This window comes from Oncorhynchus keta, chromosome 24, assembly GCF_023373465.1.
Source record: "Oncorhynchus keta strain PuntledgeMale-10-30-2019 chromosome 24, Oket_V2, whole genome shotgun sequence".
NCBI classification, from domain to species: Eukaryota; Metazoa; Chordata; class Actinopteri; order Salmoniformes; family Salmonidae; genus Oncorhynchus; species Oncorhynchus keta.
This window is the reverse complement of record NC_068444.1, coordinates 31888980-31916065: the sequence shown is the minus strand read 5'-3', so window position 1 is coordinate 31916065 and position 27086 is coordinate 31888980. Positions and strand designations below refer to the sequence as shown.

Sequence of the window (27086 nt, the reverse complement as noted above, 5' to 3'; positions counted from 1 at the left end):
CAGTCAGATTGACTTCAGATTTGCTATATACAGTTGAAACCAGAAGTTTATATACACTTAAATTGGAGTCATTAAAACTTGTTTTTCAACCACTCCACAAATTTCTTGTTGACCAACTATAGTTTTGGCAAGTCAGTTATGACATCTACTGTGTGCATTTTCTAACAATTGTTTACAAACAGATTATTTCACTGTCTTTCACTTATAATCCACTGTATCACAATTCCAGTGGGTCAGAAGTTTACATACACTAAGTTGACTGTGCCTTTAAACAGCTTGTAAAATTCCAGAAAATGATGTCAAGGCTTTAGAAGCTTATGATAGGCTAATTGACATCATTTGAGTCAATTGGAGGTGTACCTGTAGATGTATTTCAAAGCCTAACTTCAAACTCAATGCCTCTTTACTTGACTTCATGCGAAAATCAAAAGAAATCAGCCAAGACATCAGAATTTTTCAGACCTCCACATGTCTGGTTTGTCCTTGGGTGCAATTTCCAAATGCCTGAAGGTACCACGTTCATCTGTACAAACAATAGTACGCAAGTATAAACACCATGGGACCACACAGCCATCATACTGCTCAGGAGATGCGTTCTGTCTCCTAGAGATGAACGTACCTTGTTGTGAAAAGTGCAAATCAATCCCAGAACAACAGCAAAGGACCTTGTGAAGATGCTGGAGGAAACAGGTACTAAAGCATCTATATCCACAGTAAAACAAGTCCTATATCGACATAACCTGAAAGGCCACTCAACAAGGAAGAAGCCACTGCTCCAAAACCACCATAAAAAAGCCAGACTACAGTTTGCAACTGCACATCGGGCAAAGATCGTACTTTTTGGAGAAATGTCCTCTGGTCTGATGAAACAAAAATAGGCCATATTGACCATTGTTATGTTTGGAGGAAAAAGGGGGAGGCTTGCAAGCCGAAAAACACCACCCCAACCGTGATGCACGGGGGTGGCAGCATCATGTCGTGGGGATGCTTTGCTGCAGGAGACACTGGTGCACTTCACAAAATAGATAGATGGCATCATGAGGGAGGAAATTATGTGGATATTTTGAAGCAACATCTCAAGACATCAGTCAGGAAGTTAAAGCTTGGTCGCAAATGGAATGACCCCAAGCATACTTCCAAAGTTGTGGCAAAATGGCTTAAGAACAGCAAAGTCAAGGTCTTAGAGTGGCCATCACAAAGCCCTAACCTCAATCCTGTCGAAAATGTGTGGGCAGAAAGGACGCCTACAAACCTGACTCAGTTACACCAGCTGTCAGGAAAAATGAGCCAAAATGTACCCAACTTATTGTGTGAAGCTTGTGGAAGGCAACCCAAAACATTTGACCCAAGTTAAATAATTTAAAGGAAATGCTACCAAATACTAATTGAGTGTATGTAAACTTCTGACCCACAGGGAATGTGATGAAAGAAATAAAAGCTGAAATAAATCATTCTCTACTATTATTCTGACATTTCACATTCTTAAAATAAAGTGGTGATCCTAACTGACCTAAGACAGGGAATGTTTACTAGGATTAAATGTCAGTAATGGGGAAAAACTGAGTTTAAATGTATTTGGCTAACGGGTATGTAATCTTCTGACTTCAGCTGTAAGTATTCAGACTGTTTACTCAGTACTTTGTTGAAGGACATTTGGAAGCGATTACAGCACAGTCTTCTTGGGTATGACGCTACAAGCTTTGCACACCTGTATTTGGGGAGTTTCTCCCATTCTTCTCTAAAGGTCATCTCTAGCTCTGTCAGAATGGATGGGGAGAGTTGCTGCACAGCTATTTACAGGTCTCTCCAGAGATATTCAATTGGGTTCAAGTCCGGGCTCTTGCTGGGCCACTCAAGGTCAATAAGAGACACTCCTACATTGTCTTTCACGTGTGCTTAGGGTCGTTGTCATGTTGGAAGGTGAACCTTTGCCCCAGTCTGAGGTCCTGAGCGCTCTGGAGCAGGTTTTCATCAAGGATCTCTGTACTTTGCTCTGTTAATCTTTGCCTCGATGCTGACTAGTCTCCCAGTCCCTGCAGCTGAAAGACATGCCCAACTCATGGTGCGGCTACCACCATGCTTCACCGTGGGGATGGTGCCAGGTTTCCTCCAGACTTGATGCTTGGCATTCAGGCCAAATTGTTCAATCTTGGTTTCATTAAACCCGAGAATCTTATTTCTCATGGTTTGAGAGTCGTTCTGTGCCTTTTTGGCAAACTCCAACTAGGCTGTCTTTTACTGAGGATTGACTTCTGTCTGGCCATTCTACCATAAAGGCCTGATTGGTGGAGTGCTGCAGAGATGGTTGTTCTTCTAGAGCTCTGTCAGAGTGACCATCGTGTTCTTGGTCACCTCCCTGACCAATGCCCTTCTCCCCCGATTGCTCAGTTTGGCCGGGCGGCCAGCTCTAGGAAGAGTCTTGGTGGTTCCAAACTTCTTTGATTTAAGAATGATGGCCACTGTGTTCTTGGGGATCTTCAATGCTGCAGACATTTTTTGCTACCCTTCCCCAGATCTTTCCTTCAACCTCATGGTTTTGGTTTTTGCTCTGACATGCACTGTCAACTGTGGGACCTTATATAGACAGGTGTGTGCCTTTCCAAATCATGTCCAATCAATTGGATTTACCACAAGTGGACTCCAATCAAGTTGTAGAAACATCTCAAGGGTGATCAATGGAAACAGGGTGCACCTGAGCTCAGTGCACCTGAGTGTCATGGCAAGGGGTCTGACTACTTATGTAAATAAGGTATTTCTGTTTTTGATTTTTAATACATTTGCAAAAATATCTGATAACCTGTTTTCGCTTCGTCATTTGGGGATATTTTGTGTAGATTAATGATGAAAAAATGTAATTGAATCCATTTTAGAATTAGGCTATAACAACAAATGTGGATTAAAAGTATTCCTTGAAGGTGTCTCCGGAATGATTGTCGCTGTCCTGGCGTCGTGAGGGAGTTTGTTCCACCTTCCGCAGCGAACAGTTTTGACTGGGCTGAGCGGGAACTGTACTTCCTCAGTGGTAGGGAGGCGAGCAGGCCAGAGGTGGATGAACGCAGTGCCCTTGTTTGGGTGTAGGTCGGGCGGCGTTCGGCGGTCGACGTCACTGTTCTTCTAGCCATCGCTGATCCACTTTTCATTTTCCATTAGTTTTGTCTTTGTTTTCTGCACACCTGGTTTTCATTCCCCAATTACATGTTCGTGTATTTAACCCTCTGTTTTCCCCATGTTTTTGTGCGTGATTGTTTCTATGTTCATTTCGGTTCATGATGGCTGTTTTTTTGACGGGTGCTGTTTTCACCCTGTGCGTAACATTTACCGTTTGTGTTTGTTACCATGTGCCTTTATTTTTGAATAAATTACTTTGCTCACTCATTTTGCTCTCCTGCGCCTGACTTCATGCACCAGCTACACTCACCGACTGACAGAATCTGAATACTTTCTGAGTGTACTGAATATGGGGGATACAACGATTTTGCTGTGAAGAGACAGAATCATTAGATCATTTGTTTTGGTACTGTCCATATGTAGCTTGTTTTTCGTCACAGGTTCATGAATGGCTGATAAATTGCAACATTTAGCTGAAGGTAACTCTGCAAATAGCACTGTTGGGTGATTTAAAAAAAACATAGTCAATCGATCAATAATATAATAATACTCTGAGCAACAAAAAGAAACAAATCTTTAATTTACAATCTGTAGAAAGTATGGGAATAGAAAGGTTCAGAACTTTTATGAAACATCACAGCACAGTTGAAAAATATATGGTAAATAGAAAACAAACCTGGATTGTGTTCAGAGATAGTTTTTATTTATTTTTATTTCACCTTTATTTAACCAGGTAGGCTAGTTGAGAACAAGTTCTCATTTACAACTGCGACCTGGCCAAGATAAAGCAAAGCAGTGTGAAAAGACAGCAACACAGAGTTACACATGGAGTAAACAATAAACAAGTCAATAACACAGTAGATATATATATATTTTTTTAACAAAAAATAGTCTATATACATTGTGTGCAAAAAGCATTAGGCGAATAATTACGATGTAGCAGATTAACACTGGAGTGATAAATGATCAGATGGTCATGTGCAGGTAGAGATAGATCGACGGGAGGGGTTGAGTGGCACTGAAGGGTGGGACTAAAATAATGATCATCACCGATCTCCAGACCTGAACCCCATTGAAAACCTCTGGAATGTGATCAAGAGGACCTGGCATCCTTTCACTCCCTCCTCTCTACATTTTCCTCCTCTGTCTCTGCTGCTAAAGCCATTTTCTACCACTCTAAATTCCAAGCATCTGCCTCTAACCCTAGGAAGCTCTTTGCCACCTTCTCCTCCCTCCTGAATCTCCCCCCTCCTCCCTCTCTGCAGATGACTTCGTCAACCATTTTGAAAAGAAGGTCGACGACATCCGATCCTCGTTTGCTAAGTCAAACGGCACCGCTGGTTCTGCTCACACTGCCCTACCCTGTGCTCTGACCTCTTTCTCCCCTCTCTCTCCAGATGAAATCTCGCGTCTTGTGACGGCCGGCCGCCCAACAACCTGCCCGCTTGACCCTATCCCCTCCTCTCTTCTCCAGACCATTTCCGGAGACCTTCTCCCTTACCTCACCTCGCTCATCAACTCATCCCTGACCGCTGGCTACGTCCCTTCCGTCTTCAAGAGAGCGAGAGTTGCACCCCTTCTGAAAAAACCTACACTCGATCCCTCCGATGTCAACAACTACAGACCAGTATCCCTTCTTTCTTTTCTCTCCAAAACTCTTGAACGTGCCGTCCTTGGCCAGCTCTCCCGCTATCTCTCTCTGAATGACCTTCTTGATCCAAATCAGTCAGGTTTCAAGACTAGTCATTCAACTGAGACTTCTCTTCTCTGTATCACGGAGGCGCTCCGCACTGCTAAAGCTAACTCTCTCTCCTCTGCTCTCATCCTTCTAGACCTATCGGCTGCCTTCGATACTGTGAACCATCAGATCCTCCTCTCCACCCTCTCCGAGTTGGGCATCTCCGGCGCGGCCCACGCTTGGATTGCGTCCTACCTGACAGGTCGCTCCTACCAGGTGGCGTGGCGAGAATCTGTCTCCTCACCACGCGCTCTCACCACTGGTGTCCCCCAGGGCTCTGTTCTAGGCCCTCTCCTATTCTCGCTATACACCAAGTCACTTGGCTCTGTCATAACCTCACATGGTCTCTCCTATCATTGCTATGCAGACGACACACAATTAATCTTCTCCTTTCCCCCTTCTGATGACCAGGTGGCGAATCGCATCTCTGCATGTCTGGCAGACATATCAGTGTGGATGACGGATCACCACCTCAAGCTGAACCTCGGCAAGACGGAGCTGCTCTTCCTCCCGGGGAAGGACTGCCCGTTCCATGATCTCGCCATCACGGTTGACAACTCCATTGTGTCCTCCTCCCAGAGCGCTAAGAACCTTGGCGTGATCCTGGACAACACCCTGTCGTTCTCAACTAACATCAAGGTGGTGGCCCGTTCCTGTAGGTTCATGCTCTACAACATCCGCAGAGTACGACCCTGCCTCACACAGGAAGCGGCGCAGGTCCTAATCCAGGCACTTGTCATCTCCCGTCTGGATTACTGCAACTCGCTGTTGGCTGGGCTCCCTACCTGTGCCATTAAACCCCTACAACTCATCCAGAACGCCGCAGCCCGTCTGGTGTTCAACCTTCCCAAGTTCTCTCACGTCACCCCGCTCCTCCGCTCTCTCCACTGGCTTCCAGTTGAAGCTCGCATCCGCTACAAGACCATGGTACTTGCCTACGGAGCTGTGAGGGGAACGGCACCTCAGTACCTCCAGGCTCTGATCAGGCCCTACACCCGAACAAGGGCACTGCGTTCATCCACCTCTGGCCTGCTCGCCTCCCTACCACTGAGGAAGTACAGTTCCCGCTCAGCCCAGTCAAAACTGTTCGCTGCTCTGGCCCCCCAATGGTGGAACAAACTTCCTCACGACGCCAGGACAGCGGAGTCAATCACCACCTTCCGGAGACACCTGAAACCCCACCTCTTTAAGGAATACCTAGGATAGGATAAGTAATCCTTCTCACCCCCCTAAAATATTTAGATGCACTATTGTAAAGTGACTGTTCTACTGGATATCATAAGGTGAATGCACCAATTTGTAAGTCGCTCTGGATAAGAGCGTCTGCTAAATGACTTAAATGTAATGTAAATGTAAGATGGATGTTCACAAGCCATCAAACAAAGCCGAGCTGCTTTAATTTTTGCACCAGGAGTAGCATAAAGTCACCTAACATCAATATGAAAAACTGGGGGAGAGCACGCCAAGATGCATGAAAGCTGTGATTGAAAATCAGCATTATTCCACAAAATATTGATTTCTGAACTCCTCCTTTCTTTGCATTATTCTAGATATTTTTTGTTATATTGACCAGTTGTCATTTTCTGCAAATAAATGCTCCAAATGACAATATTTTAGGGGGAATTTGGGAGAAATGTTGTCAGTAGTTTATAGAATAAAACAAAAAAGACAATTTTACCTAAACACATACCTATAAATAGTTAAACCAGTGAAATGTATAATTTTGCAGTGGTCTCTCAATTTTTTCCAAAGCTGTATATTTACCCAAAAATATACATGCGGTATTGAAAATGATGCAGACAATTACATTGATGGAAGCCTAAATCTATCTGCAATATTAAAGCTGATCTTTCAAAAAATTGCAGGCACTGAAAATGGGAAAGTGAAACCTAACCTAATGACAATAACATCTACTTTGACCGCACAAACAAACAGTGTCACTAATGCTTTACGGCATAATATATTTCTAAAATAACCATCACAGTCACTGAAACGTGAAACGTGGCACAGATGACACAGATACCCAATGACGGGAGACTCGCATTACTCCTCAATCTGTTTTTCATTAGAGAGAGTGGAAGATAACACATCCAGGGGTCTACCCCCAAACTAAGGGGATTGATAAGGTCAGGAAAAGAGGGAGAAACGGCACCACGTCTAATGACAAGACAGTGACTTATTCTTCACGACTCTCTATCTGTTAGTTATTAGAAAGGAAGATAACACACAGGTCGTCCCCCCGCACTGAAGGGGAAAAATAGGAGGCCCTCTTTACACCTAGATGGACGTCTACATTTCAGACTTGTTTCTTACCTCTGATTGTTCTGTAACTCAGGTCTCCGGTCACTCTAAGCGTCCAGATAACATCAGACAATAAAATAAAAGTATTTTGATGAGGGGGTCTCGTTTTTTTTTTACAGCGTCGGAGTTTGGTGGCTTCGTGCACTTCACTCCCACCTTACCCTGGACCTATTGCCTGGGCACGTATCTAGAGTTGAGGTCAGAACATAGAATTAGAACTCATCCTAGTTCTAGAACTACTTTGGAGCTTTTCCAATGTTTCATCACATTGACTGTAGGAGAGTGGGGTAAGCAGAGCCACTATAGTTTCTAGGTTACCAAACACAACATGTAGAATTTGGAGAAAGTGGTAAGCAAGTTAGGTAAAAAATTAAAAAAAATAAAAAATCACAAATTTCTACCAGGATTCATGATGCTTGTATCTAAACCAAGGTAGATCATTTTAATATTGTTCTATATATAAGCGTCAATTTGAGGTCCTAAACCTGGCATGAAAGTGCATCCTTGTAGCTGTATGCTAATATAGTCTAATATAGTCTAATGTTTCATCTTGGGGTAAGTTGAGCCAATGACCATGAGGTAAGTTTGAGCCAATTGCAAGTTGAGCAAATTGAAGTGTTTTCTTTCCAGGCATAATGCAAGGCATTACCGCTGGGATATGAGGTAACAACAGGGCCTGGCCTAGGTTAAAAGTATTTTAAAAGTGTGTTAGGTGTTAACCCTTTACACGTGTACCTGTATACAGGTTACAAAGTGCAGATTTGGGCACTAATAAATTGGAACGTAGTGGCTGGACAGTAACATGCTATACATGACGTTAGAGCTCTGGCTCTGCGCTTCACAGCGACGTAGGGGTTTAGACTGACAGGCGTTCTGAAGTTGAAGACAAGAAGTTGCCCCCATCCCTCCTGGCAATTGGGCAATTTTTGCTGTGAATTAAGAGGATGTATTTTGAAAGATGAGACGTTGAGGATTATAGTAAAAAAACGCTGTGATGTCGTACAAGCAAGCCAAACAAATGTGTACTTCACATTTCCAAATCATAAAAACGAATGTTATATACAGTGTCAATGTTGATGATCACTATGTTTGATGGACAGTTACAAGATGACATGGCATCATACCCTGGGTTGTTCTGAACAGAATGAGCCGACGTTTGTTTATTGTGAAGAACCATTTGCCGCACACGCACCTGAATGTACTCATAACTCTGTTTCTCTGAATTGCCTTGTGAAAGCCTAACACTGTTAGATTGTATTATATAGTTTAGCTAGTCATATTGGCAATAGAACAAGCTTTCAAATCATGCCCTCCAGATTGCGATTTATAATGGACCGTTTGTTGACTGCGTAAACAACAGTAAATGTGTGGTTGCAGGGTTGTGTTTCAAATGAAACAAGTACAAGTGTGCTTGGTGTAGTTCCTAAACGGCACAGCTAGGAAAACAAAACAAAAAGTACTTTATATTTGAAGACACTTCTTTAATTGAAAGGACTTAGGAAATGTCCACACTTTGGAGAGGTGTGTGTCCACTTAGAGACACCAGTCAGTCACCTCACTCAAACCCTTGTTGTTTTTTTATCTTATGTTGCACCTTCCCCACATCTTCCAGGAATAGTTTTTTATCTTATGTTGCACCTTCCCCACATCTTCCAGGAATAGTTTTTTATCTTATGTTGCACCTTCCCCACATCTTCCAGGAATAGTTTTTTTATCATGTTACTGAAAGTATCAAGAAAACAGTACAGCAAATGTAAAATGCACAAAAAAACAAGAGCAGTTGGCTTCCATCCAATTGGCATCAGATTTTCATGTGATTAATTCTAAATCTTGCAGATACAGTGCGTGTAGGCTAGTCTACATAATGAGATTATTATGGATAGGATAATATTTGAATTTGTCAAATGGCAGTCAAGCATCGATCATCACGTCACCAGAATCAGACCCTTGATACTTATTGGAAAGGAGCATCAAGATCACAGTGCGTTTTCACCACGGTGTGAAGTTCATCATCATTTATTTAATCTGTAGCCTAATAAACTGCATGATTTCCTGAGTCATAGTGGGAGGACCACACACCATGTCATTGTGTGACTCCGAGTTTACTTCAATATGATGGTTATTATATCAATATTTCCACTGCCATTTCTCGTATAATTAATTTGATTTATCAGCATTTATAAAATTGCACTGAAACTTCCTGTTTCCATCACAGCTGTCATAAAAAAAATGGTGGATGGAAACATGGTTAGTGTAATGTTTCTGATTCAGTCTTGTGTCAGGTGAACTGTTGTGTACCCACCTTTGGTCTCATCATTTTCCCATTATCTCCTCACTGTTCCCTTTCAATTGCTACTAGTGATTGGTGTTTTTCTTGTTCGGTTTCGGTGTGATTGTAAAAACAATAATCATGTTCTTTTTCGATTTCTGTGTAGATAAAAAAATAGTATATATTAATAAATGCATTATGATATAATGACATATCAAAGCCAAAAATAGTGAACATTGAATTGTTAAAACATTGAAAATATTCTATTCTCTCTGTCAGGTCCATATTGGGTAGACACAAATAGAAAAATAGGAAATTACTATTAAACAATACAATATTTTAGTTAAAGATGTATTTGTTTTTATTAGATGCCTTTATTACTTCTCATTCCTTAATGTCATCATCTCATCTTTGCTCAGGCTGTAGCAGCCAAACAGCCAGACAACGTTCTCCCTGTACTCCCCATACTGTTCTGTCTTTAAGTCATCATCTCATCTTTGCTCAGGCTGTAGCAGCCAAACAGCCAGACAACGTTCTCCCTGTACTCCCCATACTGTTCTGTCTTTAAGTCATCATCTCATCTTTGCTCAGGCTGTAGCAGCCAAACAGCCAGACAACGTTCTCCCTGTACTCCCCATACTGTTCTGTCTTTAAGTCATCATCTCATCTCTGCTCAGGCTGTAGCAGCCAAACAGCCAGACAACGTTCTCCCTGTACTCCCCATACTGTTCTGTCTTTAAGTCATCATCTCATCTCTGCTCAGGCTGTAGCAGCCAAACAGCCAGACAACGTTCTCCCTGTACTCCCCATACTGTTCTGTCTTTAAGTCATCATCTCATCTCTGCTCAGGCTGTAGCAGCCAAACAGCCAGACAACGTTCTCCCTGTACTCCCCATACTGTTCTGTCTTTAAGTCATCATCTCATCTCTGCTCAGGCTGTAGCAGCCAAACAGCCAGACAACGTTATCCCTGTACTCCCCATACTGTTCTGTCTTTAAGTCATCATCTCATCTCTGCTCAGGCTGTAGCAGCCAAACAGCCAGACAACGTTCTCCCTGTACTCCCCATACTGTTCTGTCTTTAAGTCATCATCTCATCTTTGCTCAGGCTGTAGCAGCCAAACAGCCAGACAACGTTCTCCCTGTACTCCCCATACTGTTCTGTCTTTAAGTCATCATCTCATCTTTGCTCAGGCTGTAGCAGCCAAACAGCCAGACAACGTTCTCCCTGTACTCCCCATACTGTTCTGTCTTTAGTCATCTATTTAGCTAAGCTAGCTGCAGAGCTGTCTGACAAAATCATTTGACTAGTTCTTCAAAGAAGATAAGGCATACTTTCACGAACTGTCTCTGTCCCTTTCTCTCATCTCATCTCCATCTAACCTAATATAGCAGACGTAAAAAGTCTCTGCCTGAGCCGGAAAAAATGGCTCAATGGATTATTGTCACAGTAGGTAATTATCATGTTCTGGGCTGTACTAGTTTGAATATTTGCTTAGTGAAACCTACAATTCCCTTCAGCCCAGCGTCTCACATAGTTCTTGAGTTGATTTCTCTCGTGATTTGAATGATTAGATTTCTCTCTAGAGAAACGGTGAGTTGGGCTCACAACAAAAACTAACTCAATGGAATTCAAGTAATTGAACCGACTGAGCGATTAACCAAAATGAACAGTTAATCGCTCAGCACTCATTTCTACCATGGTTTCGCATTTTAATATTTTTTTTGCCCTATCCATATAGGCAAATTCCCAAAGTGTAAAGGGTTAAAAAGCAAAAAGGCGATTGTGTTGAATTGTGTTTGGAAAATAATGATAGACATGGTTTTAAAAGGGTAGTGGTAATATTTCATCCAGAACAGACATTTGTAGGCGGCTTAATTTACCCTTTACAGAAGCCAAGAGACCACTTTATTTGGACAAGCTATGTTTTCAAAACTGTCATGTTTACATTAATTCAGATTATTTCCAGGGATACACAACATCCTGAAATATATGTAGATATCTTTGTTAAAAAGAATACTATATTTCCCTTGATGGAGTGATGCTGGATGTAAAAATGGCTTAATTTACCCACCCCTCTCCCCCTACCACCTAAAACGTATTGACTGAGGGAACAACATTTTTTACATAAGAAATGTGATGTTCTCATCCTATAGCTGAGCCATGTAGGCCACACAGGACACCAGTCCCAGCCATCCCAGCCTTTATTAGGCTGTCACTGTTACATAAAATGGCCAGGGTGGGCTTCCTCAGGTCAATGGCGATGGGTGGGCTTTCAACCTCCGGCCCATCAGTTAAGACCTCATTAAAGGAGTGCACGAAGGCATTTTTTCTCTGTTCTGCTGTTTCAGGGAGGATAATTTACTGTAAGTGTTGTCTTATTTCTGAGGTAAATGCTGGGCTTTGTTATTGTTTCCCCCTAGCTCGTGTTTATGTACAGTACACAAGCCCCCTTTTTTGTCTGCTCAACGAACGCTACACGTATCTGTGGGACGAGATACTGTATCTGTCTTACCACACAGATAAGTGTGTTTCCGATGGGCTCTCCTCTCCCTCACATGGCAGTTTGGTCAAGTCTTGGTGAATGGCTGTGGCGTAAAAGTTTATTTCAATCATAGTGCAGTATTGTAAGTGTGGAAAGGATTTAGTTGCGACCATTAGTTGAACTTGTAAAGTGTAATTGGCAGAGAAGCAGAACCAAGCATTACACTTGTTTAATTCCTTTCAAATATGTTTTCATGATACATTTACACTATTGTTTTCTTTTGAACAGATTATTTCATTATTCAAAAGATTTTTCATAGTTTTCACCCTCCGATCTTGGCCTTTACTTACTGAACACTCTAACCCGGCAGACCAGCCGACGTAGCCTAGCTTTTTGATACCTCTGCTATTTTTATGAGGCATCACATATGAGGGAATGATTGTCCTCTAAGCATCAGAGTGGTTCTCCAAACAGAGCTTATTAAAGAAAACACTGATGTATGTTTGTGGTGGCCTGTGAGGCCTCTCAGTGGATGATGATGTACGGGGCCCAGACAGAACAGCACAGAAGACTTGGCTAGTCTACGGACGAGAGTGAGGGGCCTCGTTTTTCACCTCGACACGTTGTGGGGGCTCTCAAAGCTCCTGAATCTGGAGAGTGTGGTGTGTTTAATATTTGCACAGAGGGGGAAGAAGGTCTGCTCTTTGTAAATTCTGTAAATTAAGAAGTTGGCTGCTGTGGCGGTGGAGGGTGGATGGCGAGAGAAGCAGGACGTGTCCGTGGGCTTAAGCTCTGTAAACAAACAGACGCATGCAGCATGCTGGTCGCTGTGCCGACTCCAGTCTCAGCAGGCTCAGGTGGTTTCTAAACCAAAGACAATACTAAACGCTGTAGGGCTGTTGGAACGGCACACACTAACATAATGGTTTAGAACCACAGGGTTTAGAACCACAGCGTCATTCAAAATGTGAAGGCGTAGATTTCTCGTTGTGTGACGTTTATCTATGGCGTATATTTCTCGTCTTGTAACGTCAGTTGGATATGAATTGACCAGTTGTTGTTTTTAACCAGGACTTGACAGACGCTGAGGCAGCAACAATATCCAGCACGGTGACCTCTGTGTTATCATGACATCAACCTATGGAGTCGTGACAGGATGTGTCCTCTCTTTCTCTGACAGGGGGACCCCCAGTAAAGGAGTCATCCAGAGGGGAACACAGCGTTGCAGTGTGCGACATGAATGCAGTGAAAACTACTGAGCTGTCTGTCCACAGTAAGGAGAACAGGCAAAGTCCTGGACACCTAAAGACTAAAGAGGACGAGGAGGACCCCTGGGACAGGAAGGACCCCAGTAACCACACAACCAGGAAGCATCCCTCAACCATTGGGGGAAAGAATGGTGAGTTTCAATAATATTAGTTATAATTCTAATTAAATGAAAATGTAAACAGGACTAACATTTGTGACCGACTGGCTTGATTCGCTCTTATGTAGCAACATTTGAAATGTTGTTTTTTACATTGCATACAAGTAGAGACTCACAGCTAGAAAATGGTATATCATACACTACAGTTTTGGAACAATGGGAAAGTAATTCTGCTTTGAAAGTTAATAAACTTGTTACAGCTTTTGAGAAAATGGCCCTTGAATGCTTTGGCACACCTACAGGTGTGTCTTTCTCTACACCCATTGTTCACACACTCTTATGTTTTAGCCCCAAACATCTCCTTAAGGATTCACATATGAGGCCATGTACTAAACAACCAAAGAGTTCAACACTAAAGGCTGGTTTATACTATGGTTGTGTTCGTAAATTTAATCTGGAGTGCTAGAACATGCTCTGGGTGATTGTAAACTCAGAGTGTTATCACATTATCAGTTCGTAAACGCACACTGGATGCTTTGGCCGAGGAGTAGGGTTGATCCGAGCGTTCTGACCTAACAACAGTAGTCAAGCACCAAAGCTAGCTGGCTAACGTTGGCTAGCTTGCTAGCTACTTCCTGACACAAATGAGAGAACACCTCACTCTGACCATTTTCCTCCACCTAGCAGAGCTGGTTAGGCTGTTTTTATGTTATCCAGGGCGTTGGTGACTGCAACTGTGCTGCTGGCAACTATTTAATGATGCTTTTTTGACAATGTCTACTGACAGCGGCCGTATTCAACGGGTGTTGAGCGTTCGTAAATTCGTGATTTAATCTGTGCTCTGGCACTCTCGGAAGAGAGTGCTCTGAAATCGGAGTCGATAGCCAGAGTAATTTTACCAGCAATGTCTATCGACAGTTGTCTCAGTGACATCATGAACATTCTATTGAAATGGACATAGTGGAGTCTTTTCTTTAGACATGTAGCTAGCTAGCTAGCTAAACAATGAACCATAATCCCAACTCATAACGTAACTACCCTGCATGAATCTGCAAGTAGCTAACCAACAAGGTTCAATGTTAGCTAGCTAACATTAGGCTACAACTAGCAATGCAAATGGCTCTGAGATACGAATAATATTGCTACACAGATCATGTAAAGATAGATATATTTTGTACCTTTATTTAACTAGGCAAGTCAGTTAAGAACAAATTCTTATTTTCAATAACGGCCTAGGAACCGTGGGTTAACTGCCTTGTTCAGGGGCAGAACGACAGATTTTTACCTTGGGCATTCGATCGAAGTCCAACGCTCTAACCACTAGGCTACCTGCCTCCCCCGATGATACTAACGATAGTGATCAGCAGATTGATTGGATTGGCTGAATCAATCACACAAGATAACAAATTATATCTAGATTTTCGTAAATCTATGACCAAATATAATTTTGGTTATTTTCTTTTGTAACTTAAAGTTACATACAGGCCTCTTTTAAAGTAAATCATTTTCTACCAACATACATACCAGATAAATAGGTAAGTATGTACGGTGAGTCCCTGCCAAGTTCCTTCCCGCGCCAGATAAAACAAGATTGTTTGAACATTTTATTAAAGCCACCTGATGATTAATCTGCGATGAAATATCTGTACGCTCTGCTTTTCAACTTCACAGCCCTAATCAAACCAGCTTAAATGCCACTGGCATAACAAGGGTCTGAAGATGAAAGTATTTGAGGAATCCAGTGATATAAACGTGTATTTTTAGAATGATGTATCCCCCTGGACTCCCTGCGAAACGAAGGAACGACGCTGAGAGAAATACAGCCTCTTCCCACTTCACTCCTCCTCAAGCCCACTCCTCTCCTCTCCTCTCCTCACTTCTTTTCCATGATGTCATGTGTGGCTAAAAGTAATGGACGAGACAGACAAACATAAACTGGAATCTCCTCAACTTTTAGCCATTCATTTTTTTCTCCTCTCTCTCTCTCTCTCTCCCGTCTTCTTCTTTCAAATCAGTCCTGAGACAGATAGAGAGGGCGAGAGAGTGGAGAAAAACAACAACAGTAAAATGCCTCAGGATCTTGACCACGTCTCCCAGTGCTCTTGCCAAAGACTTGACGACAGAGTCCAAATATAAAGTAACGATAAGGCTGATTTGGTCATAGTCGCCTTTTTAATTTACGCAACTATGTCATGGTGATACGATAAACCAAATGTCTGGTTTCTAAGGCTCGTTGTAAATGAACACTTTGTAAATGTCTGCAGGGAAAATACAGTTAAGAAGTTAAATGTGAGTCCAGTTTTACAGGAGTTAGATCCCAACAAGAATACGGTTACAGTGACCGTCTAGGATTTTATTGCAGTCCGCAGCCGCCCTCACACCTCTTTAACAGCAGCAAGCCGCGGAAACACGCGATACACACTTCCCTCAGCAAGCACCACGCACAGCACTCACGCTCTCTGTGTGTGTGTGTGTGTGTGTGTGTGTGTGTGTGTGTGTGTGTGTGTGTGTGTGTGTGTGTGTGTGTGTGTGTGTGTGTGTGTGTGTGTGTGTGTGTGTGTGTGTGTGTGTGTGTGTGTGTGTGTGTGTGTGTGTGTGTGTGTGCACATCCATCTGTGTGTGTGTGTTAACATAAACCCAGCAGTGTCTCGAACTTGGCCTCTAGCCAGACGGTCATGTTCTTAGTCGGCATCTAATCATGAGAACTCTCCTCTTCTCTCTCGGGGTGAATGAATGCTTCTCACGTGTGATTCTGGCAGTCGTTATAACCTTGTAACTCCTAAACACAGCATCACATATGACCACCCTAGTCGGTTAAAGTAGAAAAGTACAGCCTGCAAAAATGTGATTTAATCAGTGTTATGATTGTGAAGGGGGAAACGTTAATGTAGACTTGTAATATGTTGTTTAAAGGTCAATATGCAGCATTATTAATTTCAAAGTATCTCTGCCGGGTTTAACATAAAAAAATACTTTGAATTGACTTGTTGTATCTTGTATCTTGTTTATATGGTGATTTAGAGTTGAAAAGAGGGCTAGATCTCTTGCCAAGTCATACCAAGTCTTTTAAGGTGTTGAAAGAGTCCACAGGATGGCATCGTTCACATAAGTTTGGCAACAGATGCCTAAACCCTCCCATTGTAGCTCATAGGGCATCTTTCACTGCAATGAAATAACACAGAAATCTTCCTCCTCCACTACTCAGTATGGAAGACGTGACTCAGTCAGAGGACTTTATGGGTTCCCCTTGATAGTCTTAAGTGGTTTCCTCTCCTTGTCTCCTTTCCTCTATCCTGCACTGGCATAAAAAAGCTGGATAGCAAGTTCCTAATGCATCCAGATCCATATCGTCCAGATCAATGCAGGTGAAGGAGAGGAAAGAAGGAAATGAAGCAACAATTGCACTATTGATATACACACTCCAAGTCAGATGTTCTCATGTAACCCCTTAAACGTCAGATTACCTTCTCAAGAGCAGGTTGATTCAAATGATCGATTACTCCCATCACGTGAGACTTGAAACACTTCAACCAAGAACTGACTTCCTGAAATTTAGATTGAAGAGTCCAATAGTGATATCCTTTTATTTATGGGATAGGTATTTCCAGAGTACAAGCCTCATAAACTTGCAATCAAATCTCACTGGCCCCACATCAAAGATCTTGATTGGGTAGCGTTCCGGTTACCGATTTGTAAGGTGGTTCAATGCGAGTGTAATTCTTCACAGGGTTTTCATGTGAAAACAAACCCACAGCTTTACCTGATAGAAATCTGGGAAAAAATACTATTTTCGTTTGGTGAAACGAGGGAGGAGGAGATGAGGAGGAGGAGGAGGAGGAGAGGTCTGAGGGAAAAAGGTTGTTTGGCACGTCTGGGTTCTCCGACACCTGCAGTGGAGAACCATATTGTTTCAATCTGGGTTCCGTGGCATGCCGCACCTTCTTGTCCCTGCATGCCTTGCTTTCATGTGGATTCCATGGTGATTTGGTGAGGATTTTTGGTCCACGGATGGGGGATTACACCCATCTGGAACAGATTGGCCTATGAAGTGAGCGGAGATGATCACTTGATCACTGGTATAATTGTGATCCTGGGTCGGGTCAGTTAAGTGGACCCACACACCGTTTTCACACTAATGATAAGAGGACTGATTAATGAAATGTCATCATGAGTACATTGATGCTCTCCTCATATCATCCACCTGGTGAATGGCTATGTTGCCAAACAAATGTATGTCGAAAAAACTGTAATTGTAACTAATGTATAGGATAGTGTTCACGCCAGAGATCTGAAGACATGGTTACAGCAGTAATGCTTCAGTGGATATGGTAATGTTCTGTTCTAAGCATTTGTTTACTTCTTGGCATCTTACAAAAAGAGCTTTCTACACAATTGCCAAAAGCTATATCTCAGATGTGAAAATAAAAACACAATAACAGCTAGGGCCCAGCGTTGTCTCATTAGGCAACAGGTGGAATGTGTGCCGATGTACTTTCCTCTGCTGTTGTTTTAAGCTCTTAATTCAACCGTGAAATTACTCAGATGTTCATTCATCATCGGACCGCTGCTCAGCTCCGAACGGAGAAAGGCTCGAAGACGACGGAGGATTAGTTGATGGATCGGGCATTTCTCAGGGCAAATATTACCTCAGTTCGCAAGACCAGTCGTAAACACATTTATTATTTGTTAAATGCGAGGTGAAAATCACCCTGAATGGGAGAACAGAAAATAAATAATTGTATCTGAGCGACATACAGTATAAAACCTGAGAGGCCAGGAGACGCTGTTTGTAGTGCCGACTGAACCTGGGCTGGTTGGTAATTGGTTTCACATTGTGCTTGTATTACAGTAAAACCTTATTGAAACGTATACTAGCAGGGACCTCTGAGCTCAGCCATATAAATACGGCATCGTTACCTTTGTTGCAAAAATGTTCTGTATTATGCCAAGAGTTCTGCCTGCATGTTGACTGGACATCGATAGTTGACGTTTTGTTGTAAGCTTTGAAATATTTGACTCCCCCTTCGCCAAGTCTATGCTCACCTAGCTGGAATGTACAGTTGAAGTTGGTTTGCAGCTAATATAAATAAGGGGCACTGACTGCAGTTGTAGTAGAGAGAGAGGGAGAGAGAGAGAGAGAGAGAGAGAGAGAGAGAGAGAGAGAGAGAGAGAGAGAGAGAGAGAGAGAGAGAGAGAGAGAGAGAGAGAGAGAGCAGACCCTCTCTGGAGTAGATTTAACTCTTCGTCATTCATTCCCTCATAATTGACCTTGAGTACACGTCATCATTTGGACATGTACTATGGTTCATTCTGAATGTATTTTAAGTGGATGAGGTGGCACTAGTAGAGTGGCGCGTCTGCCGTCTATCTCCAACAGTTAATTATCGACGTGAGATGATGTCACAGATTGAATCCTTAACCATGAGTCCTTGTGATGGACCAGCTGCTCTTCTGCCACTCATACCTCTCAAGGAGTCAATTCCGTGGTATCAGGATCCGTTGAAGAGTTGGGCCAACTATACAGTACTATTGAGACATGGTCTCTTGGCTGGACTGAAACCAATCTGAATTGTCATATTTTCTGTCATGAATCTAGTACAAATGATTAGCAGTATTGTGTGACAACACAATGATTGTCTATACTAATGATTGTCTCTCTGGCTTGACGTGGACTGAAGAAGCAGTGTGGCCTGGATTGCTTTTGAGAGTAGCATCTAAATAGCATCTAAAATAGGCAGACGTTTTACGTGCACCCAACCGATAGTTTTTCTGTTTGTAAATTTGCCTTGTTTGTAACTTATTGTTTAACTTATTTTGTAAATAATGTTGTCACTACCGTCTCTTATGACCGAAAATAACTTCTGGACGTCAGGACTGAGATTACTCACCACGGACTGGCAGAATCCTTTTTTTCCTTTAACGAGTCTGACGAGCCTGACGCGAACTATAACACTGCTTTCTCAGGAACAGGCCCAGATACCCGTGATTTGCGTGAAGAGGAGGTGGAGAAAAAGGGGCCGGAGGGCAGGCTGCCTTCTGAGAAGACCATAGTAGCGAAGTAATTACAATTTAGCAGATTAACACTGGAGTGACAAATGAGCAGATGATGATGTGCAAGTAGAGATACTGGTGTGCAAAAGAGCTGAAAAGTAAATAAAAACATTATGGGGATGAGGTATGTAGATTGGGTGGGCTGTTTACAGATGGACTATGTACAGCTGCAGCGATCGGTTAGCTGCTCAGACAGCTGATGTGTAAAGTTAGTGAGGCAAATATAAGTCTCCACATTCAGCGATTTTTGCAATTTGTTCCAGTCATTGGCAGCAAAGAACTGGAAGAAAAGGCGGCCAAAGAAGGTGTTGGCTTTGGGGATGACCAGTGAGATATACCTGCTGGAGCGCGTGCTACGGGTGGGTGTTGTTATCGTGACCAGTGAGCTGAGATAAGCCGGAGCTTTACCTAGCATAGACTTATAGATGACCTGGAGCCAGTGGGTCTGGCGACGAATATGTAGCGAGGGCCAGCCGACTAGAGCATACAGGTCGCAGTGGTGGGTGGTATAAGGGGCTTTGGTGACAATACGGATGGCACTGTGATAGACTGCATCCAGTTTGCTGAGTAGAGTGTTGCAAGCTATTTTGAAGATGACACATCGACGAAGTCGAGGATAGTCAGTTTTACGAGGGTAAGTTTGGCGGCGTGAGTGAAGGAGGGTTTTTGCGAAATAGAAAGCCGATTCTAGATTTGATTTTGGATTGGAGATGTTTAATATGAGTCTGGAAGGAGAGTTTACAGTCTAGCCAGACACCTAGGTATTTGTAGTTGTCCACATGTTCTATGTCAGAACCGTCCAGGTTAGTGATGCCAGTCGGGCGGGCGAGTGCGGGCAGCGAACGGTTGAAAAGCATGCATTTGGTTTTACTAGTGTTTAAGAGCAGTTGGAGGCCACGGAAAAGAGTGCACAATATCTAAGGAAGTCTCGAGCTATTGCTTGCTTGCCTAAGGTAGACTATCTCGTGATAAGCTGTAGAGCAAACTATCTACCGAGAGAGTTTAATCTGTATTTTTCGTAGCTGTTTACATACCACCACAGTCAAAGGCTGGCACTAAGACAGTGTATTCCACCATACGCAAGCAGGAAAATGCTCACCCAGAGGCGGCACTCCTAGTAGCCGGCTACACGGCTCATTATCCCATTATCCCATTATCCCAGAAACCCTAGACCCACTCCAATTTGCATACCACCCTAACAGATCCACAGATGATGCAGTCTCTATTGCACTCCACACTGCCCTTTCTCACCTGGACAAAAGGAACACCTTTGTGAGAATGCTATTCACAGACTAAGCTCATCAATGAGTTAAGTTCCCTGGGACTAAACACCTCCCTCTGCAACTGGATCCTGGACTTCATGACGGCCCGCCCCCAGGTAGTAAGGGTAGGTAACAACACATCCACCACGCTGATCCTCAACACAGGAGCCCCTCAGGGGTGCGTGATCAGCCCCCTCCTGTACTCCCTGTTCACTCATGACTGCACGGCCAGACTCCAACACCATCCTTAAATTTGCCGATGACACAACAGTGGTAGGCCTGATCACCGACAACAACCTGGGCCAAGCTTCCGGCCATCCAGAACCTCTATACCAGGCGGTGTCGGAGGAAGGCCCTAAAAATGGTCAAAGACTCCAGCCACCCTAGTCATAGACTGTTCTCTCTGCTACCGCACGGCAAGCAGTACCGGAGCGCCAAGTCTAGGTCCAAGAGGCTTCTAAACAGCTTGTACCCCCAAGTCGTAAGACTACTGAACACCTAATCAAATGGTTACCCAGACTATTTGCATTGCCCCCCTCTCCTGCCCCCCTCTTTTACACCGCTGCTAGTCTCTGTTGTTATCATCTATGCATAGTCACTTTAATAACTCTACCTACATGTACATATTACCTCAACTAACCGGTGCCCCTGCGCATTGACTCTGTACCAGTACCCCCCTGTATATAGTCTCGCTATTGTTATTTTACTGCTGCTCTTTAATTACTTGTTACTTTTATTTCTTATTCTTATCCGTATTTTTTTTAACTGCATTGTCAGTTAGGGGCTCGTAAGTAAGCATTTCACTGTAAGGTCTACGACACCTGTTGTATTCGGTGCATGTGACAAATAAAATTTGATTTGATTTGAATTAAGAGGTAATTGAAAGCTATTGCTCACCTAAGCCTCTGCCAACAGGGAAGTAGCAATCAGATGGAAATACTATGGATCGGGCTTAGGGGTTTGACAAAATAGGAAATCATGGATTAATGTGGGTGAATCAGGAGAGCAATTGTTGCCTCAAAATCATCTATCACTAGAGGCGGACCAATTAACTTCATTAAAGAAGCTTAAAGGTTACCTGGAATTGATGTTAACTTTGTTGTTTGGTCTGTGTCAAACACACACACACACACACACACACACACACACACACACACACACACACACACACACACACACACACACACACACACACAAAGTGAGTAAAGATTTGGGTAGCTTAAGTACGCAGTATATAGTCTCGGCGGTACCAGTAATCAGTGCGATACGGTATGATTAAATGCCGTTGCGTAAACATTACCATTGATCTAATCTAAGGCACGGCATGTTTATTAATTCATCAGCCCTTCACCAGGAAGATAAAACATATCCGGAATGAAAATCTTTCTGCAGAACCATCGCCTCCCACTCTGCCGATAAATATGAGGCCATCACTTCCAGTGTATTCTATTATTAGATATTTAACAGTGGCATATTAAACAATGTGCTCAGTCAAGAAAGGCCACAATGACCTGAATCTAACCCACAGAGTTATTGTAAAAAAGTTATTGTAAAACAAAGAGCTAGCCTGCTAGCCTGCCACAGTGCGCTACGCTGCTGGCCCAGCTCTCACATGTGGTTTGGTAGACAGGAGCTAGCGCTTAAACACATCAGATTCCTAGGGCAGCGGAGATTAACGGAGAGTTTCTTTTTCCAGGTGTTGTATTGTGGATACAAGAGCTTTAGATGGTGAATTTTTACCGAGGAGAGAAATCCACTCAGTGGAAAGGAAAACAGAAACACAATATACAGCTCTGATCCAGCTCACGGGAGAGGAGAAACGAAAGAGAGAGAGACATTCCACTCTGGGAGAAGGAGACAAAGATATAGAGATCATTATGAATTCTCAGTTATTGATAATATGTGTGGCATTAACAGTGCATTCGGAACGTATTCAGACCCCTCGACTTTTTCCATATTTTGTTACGTTACAGCCTTATTCTATAATGGATTTAAAATATTTTTTTTACATCAATCTACACACAATACCCCATAATGACAAAGAAAAACAGATTTAAAAAAAAAAATATTTGCAAATTTACACCCCACGAGCCAAACACTCATGAAGAAACATTTCAATTTAGCCCTATCCCTACAGGCCAACTCCCACGAGTGTAAAGGGTTAACAAATGAATCTCTGAATTCAACAAAATAAAGGCCCAGAATTCAAAGATAATTGCCATTTACCAATACACTAACACTGAAAATATATATATTTTTTTAATTTAAACCATTAGTTGTTCATCACTGTTTAGGCCTATACATGTGCACAAAGCAAAACATTGATTTTGACATCAAATGAGGCGTCACTTATGCTTTACGACTTAATATACAATGCCTTCGGAAAGTTTCAGACCCTTTGACTTTTTTCAAATTTTGTTACGTTACAGCCTTATTCTAAAATTGATTACATTGTTTTATTTACCTCATCAATCTACACACACTACTGAAAAAAATGAAATATCACATTTACATAAGTATTCAGACCCTTTACTCAGTACTTTGCTGAAGCACCTTTGGCAACGATTACAGCCTTGAGTCTTCTTGGGTATGACGCCACAAGCTTGAAACACCTGTATTTGGGGAGTTTCTCCCATTTTCTCCTCAGATCCTCTCAAGCTCAATGCTGCCACCATGCTTCACCGTAGGGATGGTGCCAGGTTTCTTCCAGACGAGACGCTTGGCATTCAGGCCAAAGAGTTCAATGTTGGTTTTTATCAGACCAGAGAATCTTGTTTACCATGGCCTGAGAGTCCTTTAGGGGCCTTTTGGCAAACTCCAAGTGGGCTGTCATGTGCCTTTTACTGAGGATTGGCTTCCGTCTGGCCACTCTACCATAAAGGCCTGATTGGTGGAGTGCTGCAGAGATGGTTGTCCTTCTGGAAGGTTCTCCCATCTCCACAGAGGAACTCTGGAGCTCTGTCAGAGTGACCATCGTGTTCTTGGTCAGCTCCCTGACCAAGGCCCTTCTCCCCCACAGAGATGTTTTTCTACCCTTCCCCAGATCTGTGCCTCAACACAATTCCTTTCGACCTCATGGCTTGTTTTTGCACTGTTTTGCACATGCATTGTCAACTGTGGGACCTTATATAGACAGGTGTGTACCTTTCCAAGTCATGTTTAATCAATTGAATTTAACACAGGTGGACTCCAATCAAGTCGTAGAAACATCTCTAGGATGATCAATGGAAACAGGATGCACCTGAGCTCAATTTCGAGCCTCAAAGCAAAGAGTCTGAATACCTATGTAAATAAGGTATTTCTGTTTTTTTATTTGAAATAAATTAGCAAAAATGTCTAAAAACCTGTTTTTGCTTTGTCATTATGGGGTATCATGTGTAGATTGATGAGGAAAAATAATCCATTTTAGAATAAGGCTGTAACATAACAAAATGAGGAAAAAGTAAAAGGGGCCTGAGTACTTTCCGAATGCACCGTATGTGAATGGATGAATGCTGTATGAGGAAGTTCTCATATGAAATTGATTGTGTCTTCTGTTTTCGATGCGGGGCTTCCTTCTTCACTGTTTCAAAACCTTTTCTCTGCCTTATAAGCCCGATAAAGATGTTAGAATGATAGAGAGTTACAGCTGCTAAAACCAAAGACACAGAGAAAACCAGAGGAGAATTGAAATATCTTCTGTGCTACCAGCTGTGTAACAAAGGTATACAATCGGACTATTAATAAAGGGGAGAGAGAGATGGAGAGAGGTTGCATGCAAGGTGAAATCATTCTCAGTAACATTCCTCCCTCTCCACTCCCCACTCCCAAACCATCCTCAATGTGTTGCAAATAACAAAAGAAGAATTCATTTTACGGTTTTACTAGTCAGCAACCCAGGTATGTATTAGTCAAAATAGGGGGAAAGTTAGAACCATATGTTCATTTGAATGTGAAAGCACATGGTTGTGATTACAGACATGCTGTGGATGAGAGGAGTGCACACAGAGACCTGCCCTAGACATCCCGGTACTCTGGACAATGATCAGTAAATCAAAACAATCATAGGGTACAAAGAACTCATATCAACAAGCAGGCCAACAAACACGAAGTGGCGTCGCCAGGTCCCACATGCCTCCTTTTGTAGCACTTTGAAGCAGTGTGATTTGTGTGGTAGACAACAACACAGACTCTCAACATCAAGGCACTTTTATTATTCTGTAAAAAAAAAAGCAATATAATCTGTTTATGATTTCCCTCCCAGCATGAAGGCATGTATGCCTCAGAACCTTCCCACCTGTCCTAGGGACCTACCATAGTCAGTGAGGCAGGCGGAAAGCACAAGGTTTCCATTGGATTTTCAGGCAACTCAACCTCAACAGGTGTTTGGAATGAGGCTCACGGCGGTTAGATATGTCTGGATATTGACGACGTTGTAAAAGCTCCACGGTTTTTAATAGAAGGACATCCCAGTTTCGCTTCTCACCTCTATTCTCTTAGATGTAGTTGCAAACTACACTTGTACACAGGGTGCTTTGGGAGACGATTGAGTGAAATGTCGACTCCATCTATTACCTCCCACAATAGAGCCAACGTGTGGTTCACCTGCAGATAGAGTAGAATGAACCAGTGCAGTGGGTTGGTAGGCCTACACACCCAGTCGGTCCAATAGACCCAGCCTTCTCGTCTGTTTATGGATGTGGTCTTCATTAAAGTGGAGAGCAGAGAATCCAACACATGCTGCCTCAGATGTCTCCTGAAAGCTGCCTATCCCAAAGGCCAAACAAAACACGGCAGAGAGGCTGTGAGGCTCGTATTTTTAAAGGTTTCAGCTGACATACCAGCCGCTTGACTATGGGAATTGGCTAGAGCAAAAACAACAGAATACCAACTCATATATTGAGATTTTGGTCGGCCAGAGCCATTGCTTTGGAGATCCTATCAGTGACGCATGCAGCTGACTCTTCATCACAGGTCAAAATGGCTGGCCTGCAATTATGTCTTTGGGAAGTCTCTGCTACTCTGATGCTACTTCTTTATTTATTTTACATTCCCATCATCTCCAACACACCTGAGTGGAATTTTCATACAAATTGAAGAGGAGTTTAAGAAGGATTTGGGTTTTGTGTCAAAGGTTTGCTTTTGTTTTATATGGACCGCTGTCTTGTGATATTGACTTGTTTGCAAGTAGGCTTTCCAATTCAATTAGGAGTAGGAAGGATGGTAGAGTGAGGAAGAAACTGTTTGCAAATTCTGTTCTTGGTTGCATGTGATACAGTACATCAAAACAGCAATGTTTGTCAGACATGGACACTGTGTTAAAACAAGACCTACTAGTAGACCCACTGCACTGAAGGCAGTTCAATGAACCATGCTTGCGTGTTGAGCAATTTTGTCTGAAACCTGAGGACTTGTGTTCTCTCCCAGAGCTATAATGGCTAGACATGAGTTGCATGGACAACCTGGGTTTGAAAGCCAGTCTGTCACACAGGAATTGAACATCTCGTATTCTTGAATGTTTTTCTTCTTATCTTCCTCCCCAGTCATCTCTCCGCTCTCTGTATCTGCCCAGAAACTTACTGAATATCTTCTTATGTATCTCCTCTACACTCACGTCTTCTGTCTGCGTGGAGTTTGACCAGCATCCTGACAGGTGACCTGTCGTGTTCAGCCAATAGCAGACGTTTCCAACAGGACATTCCAGGCTAGGCCAGGCAGCAATCCCTCCAGGCAGGCGATGTATGTTCCCCTCCAAAACAGACAGGGGTGATAAGAACCTCCACGCTGCTCAATGTTCCACCTAAATACACAGCCAAGCCCTACAACACAAGGTCACATACACACGAACATGGGCGCACACACAATCACGACAGAAAACACACACACACACACACACACACACACACACACACACACACACACACACACACACACACACACACACACACACACACACACACACACACACACACACACACACACACACACACCACCTCACTCAGAAGTCTGTCTCTCAGAGGACACCTCAACCTCTCCCACACTGAAAAACCACCCATGTTTTTATGAGATTTCATAAATGTGAGGTCCTGAGGAGACGCATCACTGTGCTGGACCAACTCAATATTTACTAAGAATACGGCAGACTGGCTTTGGTATTTGTAATATGAATAAATTATGTTTGGTTTGGCATACCAGTACATCGGGCCAAGGCGACGAGATGGCTTTTCTTCACCTGCAAATGGAACATTCTATTTTGTACAATGGGCCCTGGAAATGGTATGGTGCTATGTGTGTTTAACCTCTTGTCTCAGTGGTGGGTCTGGTTTGACTGTTATACCCAGGCGGTAGATTTCCCCTGGAAGTCAAGAGGTGAAAACACTCTCCCAGAACAAGCTGTGCGTTATCTCCTCTGCTAATGGCTCCATTACTAAAACAGACACATTCACACAGATAACAACAACTTTTGTCTCTGATTCTGTCTCACTAATCCAGTATCTTTTACTCCTCTTACAAATCACTCGCTGTCT

At 42.9% G+C, this 27086-nt stretch overlaps 1 protein-coding gene across 6 annotated transcripts in view; it reads left to right on the top strand.

The window, feature by feature from the left end:
* myocd (myocardin) overlaps positions 1-27086 on the top strand; it is a 162954-nt gene that overhangs the window by 93338 nt on the left and 42530 nt on the right. For all 6 annotated transcript variants that reach the window (XM_052478143.1, XM_052478147.1, XM_052478146.1 and 3 more), the window contains one exon: positions 13082-13300. In XM_052478143.1, the coding sequence (XP_052334103.1) occupies positions 13082-13300 (219 nt within the window). The remainder of the gene's footprint in view (positions 1-13081; positions 13301-27086) is intronic.